The sequence below is a fragment of the Taurulus bubalis genome, assembly GCF_910589615.1.
Source record: "Taurulus bubalis genome assembly, chromosome: 20".
NCBI lineage: Eukaryota > Metazoa > Chordata > Actinopteri > Perciformes > Cottidae > Taurulus > Taurulus bubalis.
Window position 1 is genome coordinate 406,293 of NC_136608.1, and position 26,279 is coordinate 432,571.

General features: G+C 55.6%; 1 protein-coding gene across 1 annotated transcript; it reads left to right on the forward strand.

Moving 5' to 3' along the window:
• The first annotated feature begins 320 nt into the window (after positions 1 to 320).
• On the forward strand, positions 321 to 26,279 carry dera (deoxyribose-phosphate aldolase (putative)). Its single transcript, XM_079235773.1, has 9 exons — positions 321 to 416; positions 7,858 to 7,955; positions 8,191 to 8,338; positions 21,278 to 21,373; positions 21,451 to 21,585; positions 22,572 to 22,700; positions 24,613 to 24,725; positions 25,645 to 25,794; positions 25,885 to 26,279. Exons 1-9 carry the CDS (start codon positions 386 to 388, stop codon positions 25,939 to 25,941), a joined length of 957 nt encoding a protein of 318 aa, XP_079091899.1. The 5' UTR covers positions 321 to 385; the 3' UTR covers positions 25,942 to 26,279.

Here is a 26,279-nt window from a genome sequence, read left to right on the forward strand (position 1 = left end):
ATATCAGACATCATGACAGCTGTCAAAACATTCTCCAGGTCTCGGATTTAAATGTCTGTGCACATATCATTAGATCTGAATACTGCTACTTAAACCCCTAATGTGCCACAGAGCTGTTAACATAAATCGAGGCTGCCATGTGTGTTCTTATGTACTTTATTGAAATGAGAACATCTCGGAAATCATTTAGCTGCACTGGAAACTCGAGGAGCAGTTTTTTGGTTTGTTTGTGTTTTATTGTGGAGGGATTCCTCTTCCTGAACACCACAGCTACATGCCGTTTGCAGACAGGAAGTAGAAGGTTGACAGGTCTGTCCGACTAACAGTGGCTCCTGCGGTTCATTTCAGTATCCGCCCGTGAATAAATACTCTCCTGTCCTTCAACATGTCGGCCAGGAACCCGGGGACCAGGCTCGGTAAGTGAGAGCTGACCGGTGAACGTCACCGTCAGTCCTGTGCGCACCGAGGTATCTAACTAAGGTCACGTGCTGCTGGGCTTCACCGCTGCGCTTCCTTCTAGCAGCAGTCTTCGTGCAAGTCACGCTTTGTTAATACTTTCTAAAGTAGATAACACCGTGTGTTCTATTTTGTAGAAATGTGTTTTATTAAAAACAACAGTTAAGTAAGCTAGCGAAGCTAACTTCAGGGTCGCCTTGGCTTCAGTTTAATAAGTAACGTGTTGAAGGTGGCTGACCTGCTGAGCACCGACATGTAACCGTTTAACCGCCCTGTAACACACAGGGTGTCACACACACACACATACTGTAACACACATAATGTAACACACATAGTGTAACACATACTGTAGCACACAGGGTGTCACACACACACATACTGTAACACACATAATGTAACACACATAGTGTAACACATACTGTAGCACACAGGGTGTCACACACACACATACTGTAACACACATAATGTAACACACATAGTGTAACACATACTGTAACACACAGGGTGTCACACACACATACTGTAACACACATAGTGTAACACATACTGTAACACACATAGTGTAACACATACTGTAACACACAGGGTGTCACACACACACATATACTGTAACACACATAATGTAACACACATAGTGTAACACATACTGTAACACACAGGGTGTCACACACACACATATACTGTAACACACATAATGTAACATATACTGTAACACACAGGGTGTCACACACACACACATATACTGTAACACACATATTGTAACACACATAGTGTAACATATACTGTAACACACATAATGTAACACACATAGTGTAACATATACTGTAACACACATAGTGTAACACACATAGTGTAACATATACTGTAACACACATAATGTAACACACACATAGTGTAACATATACTGTAACACACATAGTGTAACATATACTGTAACACACAGGGTGTCACACACACATATACTGTAACACACATAGTGTAACACACATAGTGTAACACACATAGTGTAACATATACTGTAACACACATAGTGTAACATATACTGTAACACACATATTGTAACACACATAGTGTAACATATACTGTAACACACATAGTGTAACATATACTGTAACACACATACTGTAACACACATAGTGTAACATACTGTAACACACAGTGTAACATATACTGTAGCACACATAGTGTAACACACATAGTGTAACATATACTGTAACACACATAGTGTAACATATACTGTAACACACATACTGTAACACACATAGTGTAACATATACTGTAACACACATAGTGTAACACACATAGTGTAACATATACTGTAGCACACATAGTGTAACATATACTATAACACACATAGTGTAACACATATAGTGTAACATATACTGTAACACACATAGTGTAACATATACTGTAACATACATAGTGTAACACACATAGTGTAACATATACTGTAACATACATAGTGTAACACACATAGTGTAACATATACTGTAACACACATAGTGTAACACACATAGTGTAACATATACTGTAACACACATAGTGTAACATACTGTAACACACATAGTGTAACATATACTGTAACACACATAGTGTAACACACATAGTGTAACATATACTGTAGCACACATAGTGTAACACACATAGTGTAACATATACTGTATCACACATAGTGTAACATATACTGTAACACACATACTGTAACACACATAGTGTAACACACATAGTGTAACATATACTGTAACACACATAGTGTAACATATACTGTAACACACATACTGTAACACACATAGTGTAACATATACTGTAACACACATAGTGTAACACACACATAGTGTAACATATACTGTAACACACATAATGTAATACACGTAGTGTCACACACACGGAGGTGGGGGAGGCGCGGCCGGGATTACATTTCACCCAGATACAACAGATACGTTTCTCTGATTGGCTATTTGTGTAGCCCATTTCTTTTTATTGATTGGCTGATGAGTCCAGGGGATTCGGGGGAGACGTGCTTGATTCCTCCATGGTGAGGGCAGCGCGACCAGGTCATGTTTGTGCGCTGCGGCACATTAAATAGCCTAGAGGTTTTTATCAGCGTGAGAAATATGATGTGTGGCGGGAGGGCGGGACTTAAGACCGAAATGCGTGACACTTGAGAGCCCTACATATACTGTAACACACACTATGTGTCAGACACATAGTGTAACACACATAGTGTAGCACACATAGTGTAACGTATACTGTAACACACATAGTGTAGCATATACTGTAACACACATAGTGTAGCATATATACTGTAACACACACATAGTGTAGCATATACTGTAACACACACATAGTGTAGCATATACTGTAACACACACATAGTGTCACACACATAGTGTAACACACACATACTGTAACACACATAGTGTAACATACTGTAACACACATAGTGTAACACACACATAGTGTAACACACACATACTGTAACACACATAGTGTAACACACATAGTGTAACATACTGTAACACACATAGTGTAACATATACTTTAACACACACATAATGTCACACACAGTGGCGGTTCTACATGTAATTACGCCCCGGGCGAGACCCCCCCCCCCTCCGAGCGTCCCCCCCCTCCGAGCCAAGCTCAGGGCTCCACTAATGCAGCGTCATGGTGAGTTGTATCTTTATGCATTTTATAATTGTATTTATGCCGGTCGTATTACGTCATATTTATTACGTCATTTATTACGTCATATTTATTACGTCATATTTTTCGTCTCCACCGTGAAGGCCGGTCCGTGAAAATATTGTCTGACACAAAACCGGTCCGTGGCTCAAAAAACCACTGGTTGGGTACCACTGCATTAGAGCACGGTCCCATAGCCCACAGTGGATCCCCCCGCGCGCACGCCGCCGCACCCACACACGGCTCCAGAAACACACAATGAGGTACACTGTCTGGCTGCTGTGACTGCAGCGTGGCCTCATGGGAGCTCGTGACAGACCAGCTGCCCCTGCTCAGGTGACTAGTTAAACCCGTCTGTACTACAGCTCTGTTCTTCCTCCACTGGTTGAACTTCAGTCTGACATGTTTGTAGGCTGTCTTTGTGTGTGTTTACATTCTCTGTCAAAGACTTCCCTGTTTGTCGTTGACACACTGGTACACGCTGGACGGGAAACTTTAAATATCAGACATGACAGCTGTCAAAACATTCTCCAGGTCTTGGATTTATATGTCTGTGCACATATCATTAGATCTGAATAGCGCTACTTAAACGCCTAATGTGCCACAGAGCTTTCCCGTGAGGAAGCCAGTATCCTCTGAGAGTTTGTGCTCCTCGTAGAGCGATAGGTCTGCACTGGGACACAAGAGACAATAACACAACAGCTCTACTTTACACGCTTTGTGCTAAGCTAGGCTAAACACACGGTGGGGATGTGTCTATATGGGATGCACATCGACAAAAGTCCTTTTCTTATCTGACCACAATCCCCATAAACTGAAGGGAGGGGGAGTCACATTTAGATTCATTTTAGCCATCTCGGGACAAAGTGTGCTTTTCTTTTGTTTCTTCCTCCTTTGATAACTCAGTAGCTACTAGAGCTTTTGATGCATTAAACATCACTTTGTTTTGCAAAATGTACCATTATATGTTCAATTTAATTTGATGCCAATCACTATCGCTGGAGCATAGTTTCTACGAATATGCCATATTTCATGGTCTTAATTTCACCCTTCAGAATACGAATGCACCGCTACTTGTCTTAGATCTTTAGGTACATGTGGAAATGTCAGTTTGGGAGATATTTTGTTTTGCTAAGATGAATATAAATCTACTTACAAGTCAAATCAGCAACATCCATCCATCCATCCATTATCAGCCGCTTATCCGGGGTCGGGTCGCGGTGGCAGCAGGTTCAGCAGGCCGACCCAGGCTTCCCTCTCACCCGCAACACTTTCCAGCTCATTCTGGGGGATCCCGAGGCGTTCCAAGGCCAGCCGGGAGATATAATCCCTCCAGCGTGTCCTCGGTCTTCCCCGGGGTCTCCTACCAGTTGGACGTGCCTGGAAAACCTCTAATGGGAGGCGTCCAGGAGGCATCCTGACTAGATGCCCGAACCACCTCAGCTGACTCCTTTCGACACGAAGGAGCAGCGACTCGACTCCAAGCTCCCTCCTGATGTCCGAGCTCCTTACCCTATCTCTAAGGGTGAGCCCGGCCACCCTGCGGAGGAAGCTCATTTCGGCCGCTTGTATTCGAGATCTCGTTCTTTCGGTCACGACCCAGAGTTCGTGACCATAGGTGAGGGTTGGAACATAGACCGACCAGTAAATGGAGAGCTTCGCCTTCCGGCTCAGCTCCCTCTTCACCAGGACGGACCGGTACAGCGCCTGTTTTATTGCTGCAGCCGCACCGATCCGTCTGTCGATCTCCCGCTCCACCTTACCCTCACTCGTGAACAAGACCCCGAGATACTTGAACTCCTTCGCTTGGGGTAGGCAGTTTGTCCCCACCTGGAGGGAGCAATCCACCGGTTTCCGACAGAGCACCATGGCCTCAGATTTGGAGGCGCTAACTCTCATCCCTGCCGCTTCACACTCGGCTGCAAAACGCCCCAGTGAATGCTGGAGGTCACAATCCGAGGAGGCAAACAGGACCACATCATCCGCGAACAGCAGAGAGGCGATCCCGAGACTCCCGAACCGGATCCTCTCCGCCCCCTGGCTGCGCCTAGATATCCTGTCCATGAAGGTCACGAACAGGACCGGTGATAAAGGGCAGCCCTGGCGGAGGCCAACACCCACCGGGAACGTGTCTGACTTACTACCGAGGATACGAACACAGCTCCTACTGCAGGCGTACAAAGACCGGATAGCCCGTGCCAACGGGTCCGGCACCCCATACTCCCGCAGCACCCCCCACAAAAACCCCCGAGGGACCCGGTCGAAAGCCTTCTCCAAGTCCACAAAGCACATGTAGACTGGTTGGGCACCCTCGAGTAACCCTCGAGTAGTCTTACAAGGGTAAAGAGCTGGTCCACCGTTCCACGACCGGGACGGAATCCGCACTGCTCGTCTTGAATCTGAGGTTCGACAAGCGGTCGGAGCCTCCCTTCCAGCACCCTGGCATAAGCTTTTCCCGGGAGGCTGAGCAGTGTGATGCCACGATAGTTTGAGCACACTCTCCGCTCCCCCTTCTTGAAGATGGGAGCCACCACCCCGGTCTGCCAGTCCATAGGCACTGCTCCCGACCCCCATGCGACACTGCAAAGGCGTGTCAACCAAGACAGCCCAACAATGTCCAGTGCTTTCAGCATCTCAGGGCGGATCTCATCCACCCCTGGCGCCTTGCCACCAAGGAGCTTTTTGACTAACTTAGCGACCTCTGCCAGGGATATGGGAGAAACCACCCCAAAGTCTTCCGGCGCTGCCCCCTCTCCGGGGGACATGTTAGCCGGGTTTAGGAGTTCCTCAAAGTGCTCTTTCCACCGCCCGACGATGTCCCCAGTCCGGGTCAGCAGTTTCCCCCCCCCCCCCGCTGAGAACAGCCTGGGGTAGGCCCTGCTTTCCCTTCCTGAGCCGTCGGATGGTTTGCCAGAACTTCCTTGAGGCCAACCGAAAGTCCTTCTCCATGGCCTCCCCGAACTCCTCCCATGCCCGAGTTTTAGCATCCGCGACCATCGCAGCTGCAGCCCTTCTGGCCTGCCGGTACCCGTCAGCTGCTTCAGGAGACCCCTGGGCCAGCCAGGCCCGAAAGGCCTCCTTCTTCAGTTTGACGGCTTCCCTCACCCCCGGTGTCCACCACCGGGTTCTTGGGTTGCCGCCACGACAGGCACCGATGACCTACTGGCCACAGCTCCGAGCAGCCGCGTCCACAATAGAGGCTTTGAACATGGTCCACTCGGGTTCCATGTCCCCAGCCTCCCTCGGGATTTGTGAGAAGTTCTTCCGGAGGTGGGAGTTGAAGACCTCCCGGACAGGATCCTCCGCCAGACGTTCCCAGTTCACCCTCACTACACGTTTGGGCTTGCCAGGTCTTTCTAGCCGACTCCCCCGCCATCTGATCCAACTCACCACCAGGTGGTGATCAGTTGACAGCTCTGCTCCTCTCTTCACCCGAGTGTCCAAGACATACGGCCGCAGATCAGATGATGCGACTACAAAGTCGATCATTGATCTCCGGCCTAAGGTGTTCTGGTACCAGGTACACTTATGAGCCACCTTATGCTCGAACATGGTGTTCGTTATGGACAAACTGTGGCTAGCACAGAAGTCCAACAACAAAACACCATTCGGGTTCAGATCGGGCAAGCCGTTCCTCCCAATCACGCCCCGCCAGGTTTCTCTGTCATTGCCCACGTGAGCGTTGAAGTCTCCCAGGAGAACTATGGAGTCGGCAGGCGGCGCCCTTTCCAGGACCCCTCCCACCGACTCTAAGAAGGCCGGATACTCCGAACTGCTGTTCGGTGCATAAGCACAAACAACAGTCAGAGCTTTACTCCCTGCAACCCGTAGGCGCAGGGAGGCGACCCTCTCGTTCTCCGGGGAAAACTCCAACATAGCGGCGCTCAGCCGGGGGCTCGTGAGTATCCCCACTCCCGCCCGGCGCCTCTCACCCTGGGCAACTCCAGAAAAGGACAAAGTCCAACCCTTCTCCAGGAGCTTGGTTCCAGAGCCCATGCTGTGCGTGGAGGTGAGCCCAACTAAATCTAGCTGGTACCGCTCCACCTCCCGCGTCACGCTAGCGAGGTGACGTTCCACGTCCCTAGAGCTAGTCTATGCTGCCGGCGATCGGCTCGCCCAGGTCTCCTGCCTGGCCCGCCGCCCGGTCTGCATAGCACCCGACCCCGATGCTTCCCCCCGCGGGTGGTGAGTCCACAGGGTTGCTGGTCCATGATCTTTTTTCGGGCTGAGCCCGACCGGGCCCCATGGGTGAAAGCCCGGCCACCAGACGCTCGCCGTCGAGCTCCCCTCCCGGGTCTGGCTCCGGGAGGGTGCCCCGGTTTCCCTTGTCCGGGCGAGGTAGCTTCATTCCGTGGGCCGTACATCATCAGGGTTTTTTGAACCGCTCTTAGTCTGGGCTCTCCCCCGAGACCTGTTTGCCTTGGGAGACCCTACCAGGGGCTGACGCCCCGGACAACATAGCTCCCAGGATCACTGAGCCACTCAAACTCCTCCACCACGTTAAGGTGGCGATTCATTGGAGGAAATCAGCAACATAAGATTTCATTTTTCCCCCTCAATTTACAATCATTTCATTTGGACTGTGAACATTTTTTAAAATATTTTTTATATTTGACTGCCACTAGTGCATCTAATGGGCCATAATGTTTGACTGCTATTTAAAATATATATTTAAATATATTATTTTTTTCTTCTTTCCCTGCTCATGGGCGTCAGACCTGGAGTGGATATCCAAAGTAAGGGTGAACACGCATGCCGTCCTGAAGAGAGCCCAGCACATACAAGGACAGAAGATCCCCAAGAAACAGTGGCAGGTACTGTGTGTTACCTGTACTGGGACATGGTGACCAAAACGCATGTACTACTTTCAAAAGATGACATAAATATCCATTTATCATGTTCCTCTCCTCTGAATCACAAGGCAGCACCATGGCTGGTTTGTGTAACTGTTGGTTGGACAAAGCATCCACACGCAGTGACCTGAGCTCTGCAGACGGAGACCAAGTGAAACACGCTTGCTCTGACGTTGTTTCTGTGTCTGTCCTGCAGGCCGGCTGGCTGCTGAAGGCCGTCGCATGCATCGACCTGACGACTCTCGCTGGAGACGACACACCGTCCAACGTCCACCGGCTGTGCCTGAAAGCCATCCAGCCGGTCCGACACGACCTGCTACGGGCGCTGGACATGCACGACAAAGGTCTGCTGCCAGACACACCGCACGCAGACACACCCAGACACACCGCACGCAGACACACCCAGACACACCGCACGCAGACACACCGCACGCAGACACACCGCACGCAGACACACCCAGACACACCGCACGCAGACACACCGCACGCAGACACACCGCACGCAGACACACCCAGACACACCGCACGCAGACACACCGCACGCAGACACACGCAGACACACCGCACGCAGACACACCGCATGCAGACACACCCAGGCACACCGCACGCAGACACACCGCACGCAGACACACCCAGGCACACCGCACGCAGACACACCGCACGCAGACACACCCAGACACACCGCACGCAGACACACCCAGACACACCGCACGCAGACACACCGCACGCAGACACACCCAGACACACCGCACGCAGACACACCGCACGCAGACACACCGCACGCAGACACACCGCACGCAGACACACCGCACGCAGACACACCGCACGCAGACACACCCAGACACACCGCACGCAGACACACCGCACGCAGACACACCGCACGCAGACACACCGCACGCAGACACACCCAGACACACCGCACACAGACACACCCAGACACACCGCACGCAGACACACCCAGACACACCGCACGCAGACACACCCAGGCACACCGCACGCAGACACACCCAGACACACCGCACGCAGACACACCGCATGCAGACACACACAGACACACCCAGGCACACCGCACGCAGACACACCCAGACACACCGCACGCAGACACACCGCAAGCAGACACACCCAGGCACACCGCACGCAGACACACCCAGGCACACCGCACGCAGACACACCCAGACACACCGCACGCAGACACACCCAGACACACCGCACGCAGACACACCGCACGCAGACACACCCAGGCACACCGCACGCAGACACACCCAGGCACACCGCACGCAGACACACCCAGACACACCGCACGCAGACACACCCAGGCACACCGCACGCAGACACACCCAGGCACACCGCACGCAGACACACCCAGACACACCGCACGCAGACACACCCAGACACACCGCACGCAGACACACCGCACGCAGACACACCCAGGCACACCGCACACAGACACACCGCATGCAGACACACCGCACGCAGACACACCCAGACACACCGCACGCAGACACACCGCACGCAGACACACCCAGGCACACCGCACGCAGACACACCGCATGCAGGCACACTCAGACACACCGCACGCAGACACACCCAGGCACACCGTACGCAGACACACCCAGACACACCGCACGCAGACACACTGCACGCAGACACACCCAGACACACCGCACGCAGACACACCGCACGCAGACACAACGCACGCAGACACACCGCACGCAAACACACCCAGACACACCGCACGCAGACACACCCAGGCACACCGCACACAGACACACCCAGACACACCGCACGCAGACACACCGCATGCAGACACAACGCACGCAGACACACCGCACGCAGACACACCGCATGCAGACACACCCAGACACACCGCACGCAGACACACCCAGACACACCGCACGCAGACACACCCAGACACACCGCACGCAGACACACCGCACGCAGACACACCGCACGCAGACACACCCAGGCACACCGCACGCAGACACACCCAGACACACCGCACGCAGACACACCCAGGCACACCGCACGCAGACACACCCAGACACACCGCACGCAGACACACTGCACGCAGACACACTGCACGCAGACACACTGCACGCAGACACACTGCACGCAGACACACCCAGACACACCGCACGCAGACACACCCAGGCACACCGCACGCAGACACACCGCACGCAGACACACCGCACGCAGACACACCGCACGCAGACACACCGCACGCAGACACACCGCACGCAGACACACCCAGACACACCGCACGCAGACACACCCAGACACACCGCACGCAGACACACCGCACGCAGACACACCCAGACACACCGCACGCAGACACACCCAGACACACCGCACGCAGACACACCCAGACACACCGCACGCAGACACACCCAGACACACCGCACGCAGACACACCCAGGCACACCGCACGCAGACACACCCAGACACACCCAGACACACCGCACGGTAGACACACCGCACGCAGACACACCCAGACACACCGCACGCAGACACACCCAGACACACCGCATGCAGACACACTCAGACACACCGCACGGTAGACACACCGCACGCAGACACACCCAGACACACCCAGACACACCCAGACACACCGCACGCAGACACACCCAGACACACCGCACGGTAGACACACCGCACGCAGACACACCCAGACACACCGCACGCAGACACACCGCACGCAGACACACCGCATGCAGACACACCCAGACACACCGCACGCAGACACACCCAGACACACCGCACGCAGACACACGCAGGCACACCGCACGCAGACACACCCAGGCACACCGCACGCAGACACACCCAGGCACACCGCACGCAGACACACCCAGGCACACGCAGGCACACCGCACGCAGACACACCCAGACACACCGCACGCAGACACACCGCATGCAGACACACCCAGACACACCGCACGCAGACACACCCAGACACACCCAGACACACCGCACGCAGACACACCCAGACACACCGCACGCAGACACACCCAGGCACACCGCACGCAGACACACCCAGACACACCGCACGCAGACACACCCAGGCACACCCAGGCACACCGCACGCAGACACACCCAGACACACCGCACGCAGACACACCGCACGCAGACACACCGCACGCAGACACACCCAGACACACCGCACGCAGACACACCGCACGCAGACACACCCAGACACACCGCACGCAGACACACCCAGGCACACCGCACGCAGACACACCCAGACACACCGCACGCAGACACACCCAGACACACCGCACACCGCACGCAGACACACCCAGACACACCGCATGCAGACACACCGCACGCAGACACACCCAGGCACACCGCACGCAGACACACCCAGACACACCCAGACACACCGCACGCAGACACACCGCACGCAGACACACCCAGGCACACCGCACGCAGACACACCCAGGCACACTGCACGCAGACACACGCAGACACACCGCACGCAGACACACGCAGACACTCCGCACGGAGACACACGCAGACACACCGCACGCAGACACACCGCACGCAGACACACCGCACGCAGACACACCGCACGCAGACACACCGCACGCAGACACACCCAGACACACCGCACGCAGACACACCCAGGCACACCGCACGCAGACACACCCAGGCACACCGCACGCAGACACACGCAGACACACCGCACGCAGACACACCCAGACACACCGCACGCAGACACACCGCACGCAGACACACCCAGGCACACCGCACGCAGACACACCGCACGCAGACACACCCAGGCCCACCGCACGCAGACACACCCAGGCCCACCGCACGCAGACACACCCAGGCACACCGCACGCAGACACACCCAGGCACACCGCACGCAGACACACCCAGGCACACCGCACGCAGACACACCGCACGCAGACACACCCAGACACACCGCACGCAGACACACCGCACGCAGACACACGCAGACACACCGCACGCAGACACACCGCATGCAAACACACCCAGGCACACCGCACGCAGACACACCGCACGCAGACACACCCAGGCACACCGCACGCAGACACACCGCACGCAGACACATGCAGACACACCGCACGCAGACACACCGCACGCAGACACACCCAGGCACACCGCACGCAGACACACCGCACGCAGACACACCTAGGCACACCGCACGCAGACACACCCAGACACACCGCACGCAGACACACCGCACGCAGACACACCGCACGCAGACACACCCAGACACACTGCACGCAGACACACCACACGCAGACACACCCAGACACACCGCACGCAGACACACCGCACACAGACACACCGCACGCAGACACACCCAGGCACACCGCACGCAGACACACCGCACGCAGACACACCGCACGCAGACACACCCAGGCACACCGCACGCAGACACACCCAGACACACCGCACGCAGACACACCGCACGCAGACACACCCAGGCACACCGCACGCAGACACACGCAGACACACCGCACGCAGACACACCCAGACACACCGCACGCAGACACACCACACGCAGACACACCGCACACAGACACACCGCACGCAGACACACCCAGACACACCGCACGCAGACACACCGCACGCAGACACACCCAGGCACACCGCACGCAGACACACCGCACGCAGACACACCCAGGCACACCCAGGCACACCGCACGCAGACACACCCAGACACACCGCACGCAGACACACCGCACGCAGACACACCGCACGCAGACACACCCAGACACACCGCACGCAGACACACCGCACGCAGACACACCCAGACACACCGCACGCAGACACACCCAGGCACACCGCACGCAGACACACCCAGACACACCGCACGCAGACACACCCAGACACACCGCACACCGCACGCAGACACACCCAGACACACCGCACGCAGACACACCGCACGCAGAAACACCCAGGCACACCGCACGCAGACACACCCAGACACACCCAGACACACCGCACGCAGACACACCGCACGCAGACACACCCAGGCACACCGCACGCAGACACACCCAGGCACACTGCACGCAGACACACGCAGACACACCGCACGCAGACACACGCAGACACTCCGCACGGAGACACACGCAGACACACCGCACGCAGACACACCGCACGCAGACACACCGCACGCAGACACACCGCACGCAGACACACCGCACGCAGACACACCCAGACACACCGCACGCAGACACACCGCACGCAGACACACCAAGACACACCCAGATACACCGCACGCAGACACACCGCACGCAGACACACCCAGGCACACCGCACGCAGACACACCCAGACACACCGCACGCAGACACACCCAGGCACACCGCACGCAGACACACCCAGGCACACCGCACGCAGACACACGCAGACACACCGCACGCAGACACACCCAGACACACCGCACGCAGACACACCCAGGCACACCGCACGCAGACACACCGCACGCAGACACACCGCACGCAGACACACCCAGGCCCACCGCACGCAGACACACCCAGGCCCACCGCACGCAGACACACCCAGGCACACCGCACGCAGACACACCCAGGCACACCGCACGCAGACACACCCAGGCACACCGCACGCAGACACACCGCACGCAGACACACCCAGACACACCGCACGCAGACACACCGCACGCAGACACACGCAGACACACCGCACGCAGACACACCGCATGCAGACACACCCAGGCACACCGCACGCAGACACACCGCACGCAGACACACCCAGGCACACCGCACGCAGACACACCGCACGCAGACACATGCAGACACACCGCACGCAGACACACCGCACGCAGACACACCCAGGCACACCGCACGCAGACACACCGCACGCAGACACACCTAGGCACACCGCACGCAGACACACCCAGACACACCGCACGCAGACACACCGCACGCAGACACACCGCACGCAGACACACCCAGACACACTGCACGCAGACACACCACACGCAGACACACCCAGACACACCGCACGCAGACACACCGCACACAGACACACCGCACGCAGACACACCCAGGCACACCGCACGCAGACACACCGCACGCAGACACACCGCACGCAGACACACCCAGGCACACCGCACGCAGACACACCCAGACACACCGCACGCAGACACACCGCACGCAGACACACCCAGGCACACCGCACGCAGACACACGCAGACACACCGCACGCAGACACACCCAGACACACCGCACGCAGACACACCGCACGCAGACACACCGCACACAGACACACCGCACGCAGACACACCCAGACACACCGCACGCAGACACACCGCACGCAGACACACCCAGGCACACCGCACGCAGACACACCGCACGCAGACACACCGCACGCAGACACACCCAGGCACACCGCACGCAGACACACCCAGACACACCGCACGCAGACACACCCAGACACACCGCACGCAGACACACCCAGACACACCGCACGCAGACACACCGCACGCAGACACACCCAGGCACACCGCACGCAGACACACCGCACGCAGACACACCCAGGCACACCGCACGCAGACACACCCAGACACACCGCACGCAGACACACCCAGACACACCGCACGCAGACACACCCAGACACACCGCACGCAGACACACCCAGGCACACCGCACGCAGACACACCCAGGCACACTGCACGCAGACACACGCAGACACACCGCACGCAGACACACGCAGACACTCGGCACGCAGACACACCCAGACACACCGCACGCAGACACACCGCACGCAGACACACCGCACGCAGACAAACCGCACGCAGACACACCGCACGCAGACACACCCAGACACACCGCACACAGACACACCGCACGCAGACACACCCAGACACACCCAGACACACCGCACGCAGACACACCGCACGCAGACACACCCAGGCACACCGCACGCAGACACACCCAGACACACCGCACGCAGACACACCCAGGCACACCGCACGCAGACACACCCAGACACACCGCACGCAGACACACCGCACGCAGACACACCCAGACACACCGCACGCAGACACACCCAGGCACACCGCACGCAGACACACCCAGGCACACCGCACGCAGACACACCCAGGCACACCGCACGCAGACACACCCAGGCACACCGCATGCAGACACACCCAGGCACACCGCACGCAGACACACCGCACGCAGACACACCCAGACACACCGCACGCAGACACACCGCACGCAGACACACGCAGACACACCGCACGCAGACACACCGCATGCAGACACACCCAGGCACACCGCACGCAGACACACCGCACGCAGACACACCCAGGCACACCGCACGCAGACACACCGCACGCAGACACACGCAGACACACCGCACGCAGACACACCCAGGCACACCGCACGCAGACACACCGCACGCAGACACACCCAGGCACACCGCACGCAGACACACCCAGACACACCGCACGCAGACACACCGCACGCAGACACACCCAGACACACTGCACGCAGACACACCGCACGCAGACACACCCAGACACACCGCACGCAGACACACCGCACACAGACACACCGCACGCAGACACACCCAGGCACACCGCACGCAGACACACCCAGGCACACCGCACGCAGACACACCCAGACACACCGCACGCAGACACACCCAGGCACACCGCACGCAGACACACCCAGACACACCGCACGCAGACACACCGCACGCAGACACACCCAGGCACACCGCACGCAGACACACCCAGACACACCCAGACACACCGCACGCAGACACACCGCACGCAGACACACCCAGGCACACCGCACGCAGACACACCCAGGCACACTGCACGCAGACACACGCAGACACACCGCACGCAGACACACGCAGACACTCCGCACGCAGACACACCCAGACACACCGCACGCAGACACACCGCACGCAGACACACCGCACGCAGACACACCGCACGCAGACACACCCAGACACACCGCACGCAGACACACCGCACGCAGACACACCAAGACACACCCAGATACACCGCACGCAGACACACCGCACGCAGACACACCCAGAAACACCGCACGCAGACACACCCAGGCACACTGCACGCAGACACACGCAGACACACCGCACGCAGACACACGCAGACACTCCGCACGCAGACACACCCAGACACACCGCACGCAGACACACCGCACGCAGACACACCGCACGCAGACACACCGCACGCAGACACACCGCACGCAGACACACCCAGACACACCGCACGCAGACACACCGCACGCAGACACACCAAGACACACCCAGATACACCGCACGCAGACACACCGCACGCAGACACACCCAGGCACACCGCACGCAGACACACCCAGACACACCGCACGCAGACACACCCAGGCACACCGCACGCAGACACACCCAGGCACACTGCACGCAGACACACGCAGACACACCGCACGCAGACACACCGCACGCAGACACACCCAGACACACCGCACGCAGACACACCGCACGCAGACACACCCAGACACACTGCACGCAGACACACCGCACGCAGACACACCCAGACACACCGCACGCAGACACACCGCACACAGACACACCGCACGCAGACACACCCAGGCACACCGCACGCAGACACACCGCACGCAGACACACCCAGGCACACCGCACGCAGACACACCGCACGCAGACACACCCAGGCACACCGCACGCAGACACACGCAGACACACCGCATGCAGACACACCCAGGCACACCGCACGCAGACACACCCAGGCACACCGCACGCAGACACACTGCACGCAGACACACCCAGACACACCGCACGCAGACACACCGCACGCAGACACACCCAGAAACACCGCACGCAGACACACCGCACGCAGACACACCGCACGCAGACACACCGCACGCAGACACACTGCACGCAGACACACCCAGGCACACTGCACGCAGACACACCGCATGCAGACACACCCAGACACACCAAGGCACACCGCACGCAGACACACCGCACACATACACACCGCACGCAGACACACCCAGACACACCGCACGCAGACACACCCAGACACACCGCACGCAGACACACCCAGACACACCGCACGCAGACACACCCAGACACACCGCACGCAGACACACCCAGGCACACCGCACGCAGACACACCCAGACACACCGCACGCAGACACACCCAGACACACCGCACGCAGACACACCCAGACACACCGCACGCAGACACACCCAGGCACACCGCACGCAGACACACCGCACGCAGACACACCACACCCAGACACACCGCACCCAGACACACCGCACGCAGACACACCGCACGCAGACACACCCAGACACACCGCACGCAGACACACCGAGGCACACCGCACGCAGACACATGCAGACACACCGCATGCAGACACACTCAGACACACCGCACGGTAGACACACCCAGACACACCCAGACACACCGCACGCAGATACACCCAGACACACCGCACGCAGACACACCCAGACACACCGCACGGTAGACACACCGCACGCAGACACACCCAGACACACCGCACGGTAGACACACCGCACGCAGACACACCCAGACACACCGCACGCAGACACACCCAGACACACCGCACGCAGACACACCGCACGCAGACACACCCAGGCACACCGCACGCAGACACACCGCACGCAGACACACCGCATGCAGACACACCCAGACACACCGCACGCAGACACACCCAGACACACCGCACGCAGACACACCCAGGCACACCGCACGCAGACACACCCAGGCACACCGCACGCAGACACACCCAGATACACCGCACGCAGACACACCCAGGCACACCGCACGCAGACACACCGGACGCAGACACACGCAGGCACACCGCACGCAGACACACCCAGACACACCGCACGCAGACACACCGCATGCAGACACACCCAGACACACCGCACGCAGACACACCCAGACACACCCAGACACACCGCACGCAGACACACCCAGACACACCGCACGCAGACACACCCAGGCACACCGCACGCAGACACACCCAGACACACCGCACGCAGACACACCGCACGCAGACACACCCAGACACACCGCACGCAGACACACCCAGACACACCGCACGCAGACACACCCAGGCACACCGCACGCAGACACACCCAGACACACCCAGGCACACCGCACGCAGACACACCCAGACACACCGCACGCAGACACACCCAGACACACCGCACGCAGACACACCCAGACACACCGCACGCAGACACACCCAGGCACACCGCACGCAGACACACCCAGACACACCGCACGCAGACACACCGCACGCAGACACACCCAGACACACCGCACGCAGACACACCCAGACACACCGCACGCAGACACACCCAGACACACCGCACGCAGACACACCGCACGCAGACACACCCAGACACACCGCACGCAGACACACCCAGGCACACCGCACGCAGACACACCTAGACACACCGTACGCAGACACACCCAGGCACACCGCACGCAGACACACCCAGACACACCGCACGCAGACACACCGCACGCAGACACACCCAGGCACACCGCACGCAGACACACCCAGACACACCGCACGCAGACACACCCAGACACACCGCACGCAGACACACCCAGACACACCCAGACACACCGCACGCAGACACACCGCACGCAGACACACCCAGGCACACCGCACGCAGACACACCCAGACACACCGCACGCAGACACACCCAGGCACACCGCACGCAGACACACCCAGGCACACTGCACGCAGACACACGCAGACACACCGCACGCAGACACACGCAGACACTCCGCACGCAGACACACCCAGACACACCGCACGCAGACACACCGCACGCAGACACACCGCATGCAGACAAACCGCACGCAGACACACCGCACGCAGACACACCGCACACAGACATACCCAGACACACCGCACGCAGACACACCGCACGCAGACACACCGCACGCAGACACACCCAGACACACCGCACGCAGACACACCGCACGCAGACACACCCAGACACACCGCACGCAGACACACCGCACGCAGACACACCGCACGCAGACACACTGCACGCAGACACACCCAGGCACACCGCACGCAGACACACCGCACGCAGACACACCGCACGCAGACACACTGCACGCAGACACACCCAGGCACACCGCACGCAGACACACCGCATGCAGACACACCCAGACACACCCAGACACACCGCACGCAGACACACCGCACGCAGACACACCGCACACAGACACACCGCACGCAGACACACCCAGACACACCGCACGCAGACACACCCAGACACACCGCAAGCAGACACACCCAGACACACCGCACGCAGACACACCCAGACACACCGCACGCAGACACACCCAGGCACACCGCACGCAGACACACCCAGACACACCGCACGCAGACACACCCAGACACACCGCACGCAGACACACCGCACGCAGACACACCCAGACACACCGCACGCAGACACACCCAGACACACTGCACGCAGACACACCCAGACACACCACACGCAGACACACCCAGGCACACCGCACGCAGACACACCCAGGCACACCGCACGCAGACACACCCAGACACACCGCACGCAGACACACCCAGGCACACCGCACGCAGACACACCCAGGCACACCGCACGCAGACACACCCAGACACACCGCACGCAGACACACCCAGGCACACCGCACGCAGACACACCGCACGCAGACACACCACACGCAGACACACCCAGACACACCGCACGCAGACACACCGCACGCAGACACACCCAGACACACCGCACGCAGACACACCGCACGCAGACAGACCGAGGCACACCGCACGCAGACACACCGCACGCAGACACACGCAGACACACCGCACGCAGACACACCCAGACACACCGCATGCAGACACACCGCACGCAGACACACCCAGACACACCCAGACACACCCAGACACACCGCACGCAGACACACCGCACGCAGATACACCCAGACACACCGCATGCAGACACACCGCATGCAGACACACCGCACGCAGATACACCCAGACACACCGCACGCAGACACACCGCATGCAGACACACCGCATGCAGACACACCGCACGCAGACACACCCAGACACACCCAGACACACCGCACACAGACACACCGCACACAGACACACACAGGCACACCGCATGCAGACACACCGCATGGAGACACACCGCACGCAGACACACCCAGACACACCGCAAGCAGACACACCCAGACACACCGCACGCAGACACACCGCACGCAGACACACCGCACGCAGACACACGCAGACACACCCAGGCACACCGCATGCAGACACACCGCATGCAGACACACCCAGACACACCGCACACAGACCTGTGAACATACTGTTTAGTGTCACGGCCAGCGGGAGGTTGAGTGATTGTATGATGTCTATGGAATTCAAAGAAGATGCTCTGAGATTCCCTAATCCTTCCTTTCAGCGAGAACCCCTTCACAGACACCTCTGCACACACACTCCATTAACCAGGGCTGCCTTTGTCCTCAAAGTACAGGGAGAAGGAAATGCTTCTGACATTATAACAGGCAATCTCTCTCACAGGCCAAACCAATTCCATGGTCGATGACAGTGGTCCCCAACCGGGGTCCAGAATTGCTCTGAGGTTGCACTTGTATAACTAACCTAAAATCATAAAAACACACTTCTGTATAGTTTATTCAAAAGCCAATATATAATTAAAGTATTTAAAAAGATATATTCTTTGTCTCCAGTCAAAGATAGAAGTGCCACATTGTTTAAACACAGGGTTTCTGCACAGTTGCAGATAAAGATCAAGCTACACTCACATTATTAGTATTTGTAAAATTAGATTACAGTTGGGTTTACAGTAAGATTATTTCCGACTAATTTGTTCTAAACTTTTCTAAAAGTCCATAAATAAAATCCATAATTTTATTTATGTAGACAAAGCTAAAGAATTATATTGACTAAAGAAAGCTGATTAAATAAAAAAAGATAGAAGTGACCCTTTTTAAATGTCTCATTTTATTCTACCAACTTTATAACCAAAGATTACAGTGATATGAAACACGATTGTTGTAACAATTTGCAAATGATATGAATGATTTCCATTTCTTCTTCTTTTGATTGAATAGCTGATTATCTGAGCAGAACATGAAACCATAATTCAGGTTTATCTTCATACATTTCATAGACGTCACACCTGGATTCCGCCTGCAGGGGGCGACACAGACCAGTTCATCACATGTCTCTTCTTCCCTCGTTGTCATGTCAGGAGTTACGACAGCAGCCGTGTGTGTGTATCCGTCTCGTGTGGCCGACGCCGTCAAATCCCTGAAAGCAGCCAACTCCAGCCTTCCTGTGGCCTCAGGTGAGTCGCCTGAGACCATCACTCCCACACAGATGACATGAACGCGTGTGTGACCGACCGCGTGTCCCGTCTCCCAGTGGCCACTGGTTTCCCAGCAGGCCAGACCCCGCTGGAGACCCGCCTGCAGGAAGTCCGCTTGGCGGTGGCTGACGGCGCGGCGGAGATCGACATCGTCATCAACAGGACGCTCGCCCTCACCGGAGAGTGGGAAGGTACGCTGAGCGCTCCTGGAGCTTCTCCTTTCCTCTGCTCTTTTGGACTTTCGAGCAGGTGGGAAGAAGTTTCTCTCAGGATAAGCTTTCTAGGTTTCTTAAATATATTTTTTGAGAAAAATAGCTAGAAAAATAATCCCAGTAAAAACTTTCTCCAACCTGATCTTAAGTCCTAAACACAGGACAGAAAATCCGACTTAGAAATTGGATCCATACATTTTTTCCCTTGCCTCTCCCGTAAATGAGCCACCATTAAAAATACAAATATATATACACTCACAAAGCTACGTTAGCTCGAGGTCCATTTCCTGGCTTTCAGCAGGGCATTGCCCGGTCATCAAGCTACGGGAGATGATCGCACGCTTTTTTAGGACTTCTTGTCCTTGATGGTTGAACGTTGTGCTCGGTCGTTTGATAATGGTTTATTTATTAAAGGGACAGTGCACATTAATACAAATATTTCTGTTAAAAGTGCCGGAGGTAGCCAACCTTAGTCCCGAGAGGCAGATGTAAAAAAAAAACTAAAACAAACCTAAAAACAGAGATAAAATTAAATATACAAGGATTATAAAATGTTGACGCTTTTCCAAGACGTGCACAACAGTCAAACACAGCTAAACAACAATAAAAGACATGCAGGTAGATGATGGTCGACCGGCAAAGTCAAGACAGACAGACAGAAGACAACAGACGGACAGAGGGAAAGTACAACACGGACAGATGAGGAAACCATATCCACTGGAGGTCCGCCCACTCGCTTGCTCCGGAGCTTTGGTCCCATCGTGGTCTTCGTCAGATAGGGAATCATTTTCTTACTCTTAGATTCTTTGGTTTCAAACCAGATGGCAACAAACTACGAGCCCCGTAGAGAACATCAGAACAACGTCTGCTTCTTTTTTTACAAACGATGTTGTCCTATCAGTGACACTAAAGAACGAATACTAACCAGGTCTTCAAAGTGTGATGTGTACTTCGTTCCCCCACAGCCCTGTATGATGAGATCCGTCAGTTCCGGGAGGCCTGCGGTGACGCCCACATGAAGACCATCCTGGCTATCGGAGAGCTGGGCACCTTCACCAACGTCTACAAGGCCAGCCTGGTCGCCATGATGGCCGGTGAGTCTGTGGCGCCACATCTCAGGCAGGGGTAGCGCTCTCTGTCCACGAGCACGAGGTGGAGAGTTGTTCTCGTCCTCTCGAAGCGGGAGAGAGCCGAGGAGCTCGTTATGTCTGTCTGCGTGATCCGCGGCATTATAGCTCCTGTCGGACAAATGTCTGTTGAATAACAGATCGCAGCCTTCCTATGTTCGGCATGATCATAACAACTGACATGTTGAGGCAGAATAAGAAAGCTTCCGTGTCTGTATGTCGCATTGTGCGCGGTCAGCAGATGGAGACAGACTCGGAGGCACAGAAGAAGCAGAGCTGAAGCCGTTATCTCGGCTCTCTTCTCCAGAGTTCACCAGACCCCGAGACAAAAACTGACATTTGACCTTTTTACACGGCAGTTGCTGGTCCATCGGTTCGTTAGTTTGCGTGACCAAAATCACACAGTAACACAAACTATCTAACTAACTTTAAAGGAACAAGATGCTTGCGTTGTGTCGACACAGGAGGCCGTTCCAGCCGACTCACAGCTCACGGAACAGATTGCTCTTGTCTCCTGTTTTACGCATTAATCACAGTGATGTGTGTTGGGGCTCCGAGCAGCACTGCCAAAACACAGGCGGCCGATGCTCAACATTGTGCCTGAACGCATCGTGCAGACGGAGGATGTTTTTCCTTATTGTCAGCTGCAGGTTTCTCCTCAGCCAGATATTAGTTGGTCTGCAGGCTGATGAAATGTCACAAATAAACGTGTGTGTGTGTGTGTGTGTGTGTGTGTGTGTGTGTGTGTGTGTGTGTGTGTGTGTGTGTGTGTTGTTAGCTGTGATATGATTTTTAATTGGCAGTAAAGAGGTTTTAGAAAGCTGGCGTAATTCCTGTAGCCATCCAGTTTGTGGCGCTGCTGCTTAGCTTTTTCTTTTGTGAACCTGATAAATGGAGCTCTCTCTTTCTCACACACACACACACACACACACACACACACGCTTAACTGGCCATCACATAATAAGCCGATTACAGAACCAAATTGTCAGGGGCTCTGATGGAGATCATTATTAAAATGCATTGCTTTTGTCGCCACACTCGCTCCTTAATCTCCCCTTGTTCCTATGAATTGCGTATGAGATTCCTGAAATTGAATGATAATTTCACCTATTAATCTCCGATGCAGGCTATTTTACTCCGCTGGTCCCTCGCCAGTATCCCCCTGCCCACGCAAATGAATAGAGCTTCATTACCGCCACCCGCATTTAATAACCGTTATCCATTATCTGGTAATTAAGACTCCCCATAACGAATCTTAAGGATTATGCCAGTTTGAGGAAGAGGGGAGAGAGGCTGAAAGAAAGACCTGACTGGAAAAATACATAGAACATGTCTTTAATGAACTGGAAAATGTTCATCTTGTTCTGTTCGGTAATGAACAGTCATTATACACCAGGGAGGCAGAAGGATGGTTTTTTCTTTCTCTTTCCTGCAGCCCGCAGTTTGTGGGTAATCTATTAAAGAGTGTCATTTCATCTTCTATTTTTATCAGGAAAGCTGATAAAACATAATTGGCTGTGAAGGAAGGGAAGGAAAAATGAAGTATTTTATTGATGAGCGTGAAGCTGCCCTCTGTTAGCCGTCAGCAGCAGCATATGTTCAGTGCTCCCTCACAGCAGCTCCGTCTCCACAAGATGCTCCTATCTTTCAGCACTTATGGAACACAGAGCAACGTAAGTTTTGACATGTTTGATCTTCCAGTAGATGACTCTGGAGTTTGGCCCACATCCTCTCCAGGATAACTGACGTGCTTTCTGGCGCTTCAGATCATAAACTTTGTCTTTACTTGCCGCCATTTCCTCACGCCGATCGGTACGGAGCATGTGCAGCTCCCAGTGTCTGTGCTGACGACGCAATGTCACCCGTTTAACCCCGACAGGCTCGGACTTCATCAAGACGTCCACGGGAAAGGAGTCCGTCAACGCCACCTACCCTGTCGCCATAGTGATGGTGAGGGCCATCCGGGACTACTTCCTGTGCACGGGCCACAAGGTACTGATCAAGTCCAGGCTGCCTTCTTTATTTATCTCTTCCATACAGTGTATGAAATAATAGTTCTTATGTATTTATATTTATTGTTTCATTAATACAATGAACACCGTGGAGCTATATCAAACAGGATAGATTGAAATGTGTTGATACTTTGGACCAGCAGCCAAAGGCAGAGACGTATATCATATATATATATATATATATATATATATATAACATCTCCCAGGGAAGCTTTCAGTAGCCACTGTGTTTTAGTTTTAAATTTGTATTTGAGTGAATAATGTGTATTTAAAATGAGATAAGACTTGGACACGCCCTTATTTAAACTAATTTAAAAATAAATGTCCATCATCTCCTAATTCATCTGAAGTTGATGCACTGGTTGTCCACGGTTACGTGTTTCTTCTCGGAAAGAGTTGGAATGTTTAACTGCTTCTGTGCAGCAGTTAAATGTTGTTACACGCATTCCTGGTGTAATCACGCCTTAAGCCCAGAGTCGTCCTGTTGACCGAGGTGTGTGTGTGTGTGTGTGTGTGTGTGTGTGTGTGCGTGTGTGTGCGTGTGCGTGTGCGTGCGTGTGTGCGTGTGTGTGCGTGTGCGTGCGTGTGTGCGTGTGCATGCGTGTGTGTATGTGCGTGTGTGTGCGCGCGTGTGTGCATGTGCGTGTGTGTGTGCGCGTGCGTGCATGTGTGTGTGTGTGTGCGCGTGCATGTGTGTGTGTGTGTGTGTGCTTGTGCGTGCGTGTGTGTGTGCGCGTGCGTGCATGTGTGTGTGTGTGTGCGCGTGCGTGCATGTGTGTGTGTGTGTGTGTGTGCGCGTGCGTGCATGTGTGTGTGTGTGTGCGCGCGTGCGTGCATGTGTGTGTGTGTGTGTGTGCGCGTGCGTGCACGTGCATGTGTGTGTGCGCGTGACCCCCCAGGTGGGCTTTAAGCCAGCAGGCGGGATCCGGACGGCTCAGGAGTCTCTGGTGTGGCTCGCTCTCATCAAAGAAGAGCTGGGCCACGACTGGATCTGCCCGGTCCTGTTCCGCCTGGGAGCCAGCAGCCTGTTGGCTGACATCGAGAGGCAGGTGGGGACACACACACACACACACACACACACAAACACACACACACTGTACTTCTACAAGAGTTTCTCCCGTGTGCTCTTGTTTGTTCAGATCTACCATCACGTGACCGGCCAGTACGCTGCCTACCACGAGCTGCCTATGGCCTGAAGCTGTGGCCTTCCTGTGCCAACGACCAATCGGAACCTCAGACTCACCACACTGTCGGTGGGCAGCACTCATCCTTCTGTGAGCCACGCCCACGATCAGTGCTTTGACCAATGTCTGAGACAGAGACAGCTGCCGTCATTGTCTCGTCTGTGTCCTTATGAAGAGACCAACCGCTGGTCCTCTCTGTCACGGCATCTTTTCCTCACATAGACCTTTATGTTCGGAGCTCATTGTGAAGGATGTGACGAGTTGAACTGAACTAGTTTCATGTAGGAAAGCAGTTTCGAGTTAAGGAAAGTCATATCTCTCTGATCCGTCTTCATTTGAACTCATCTTTT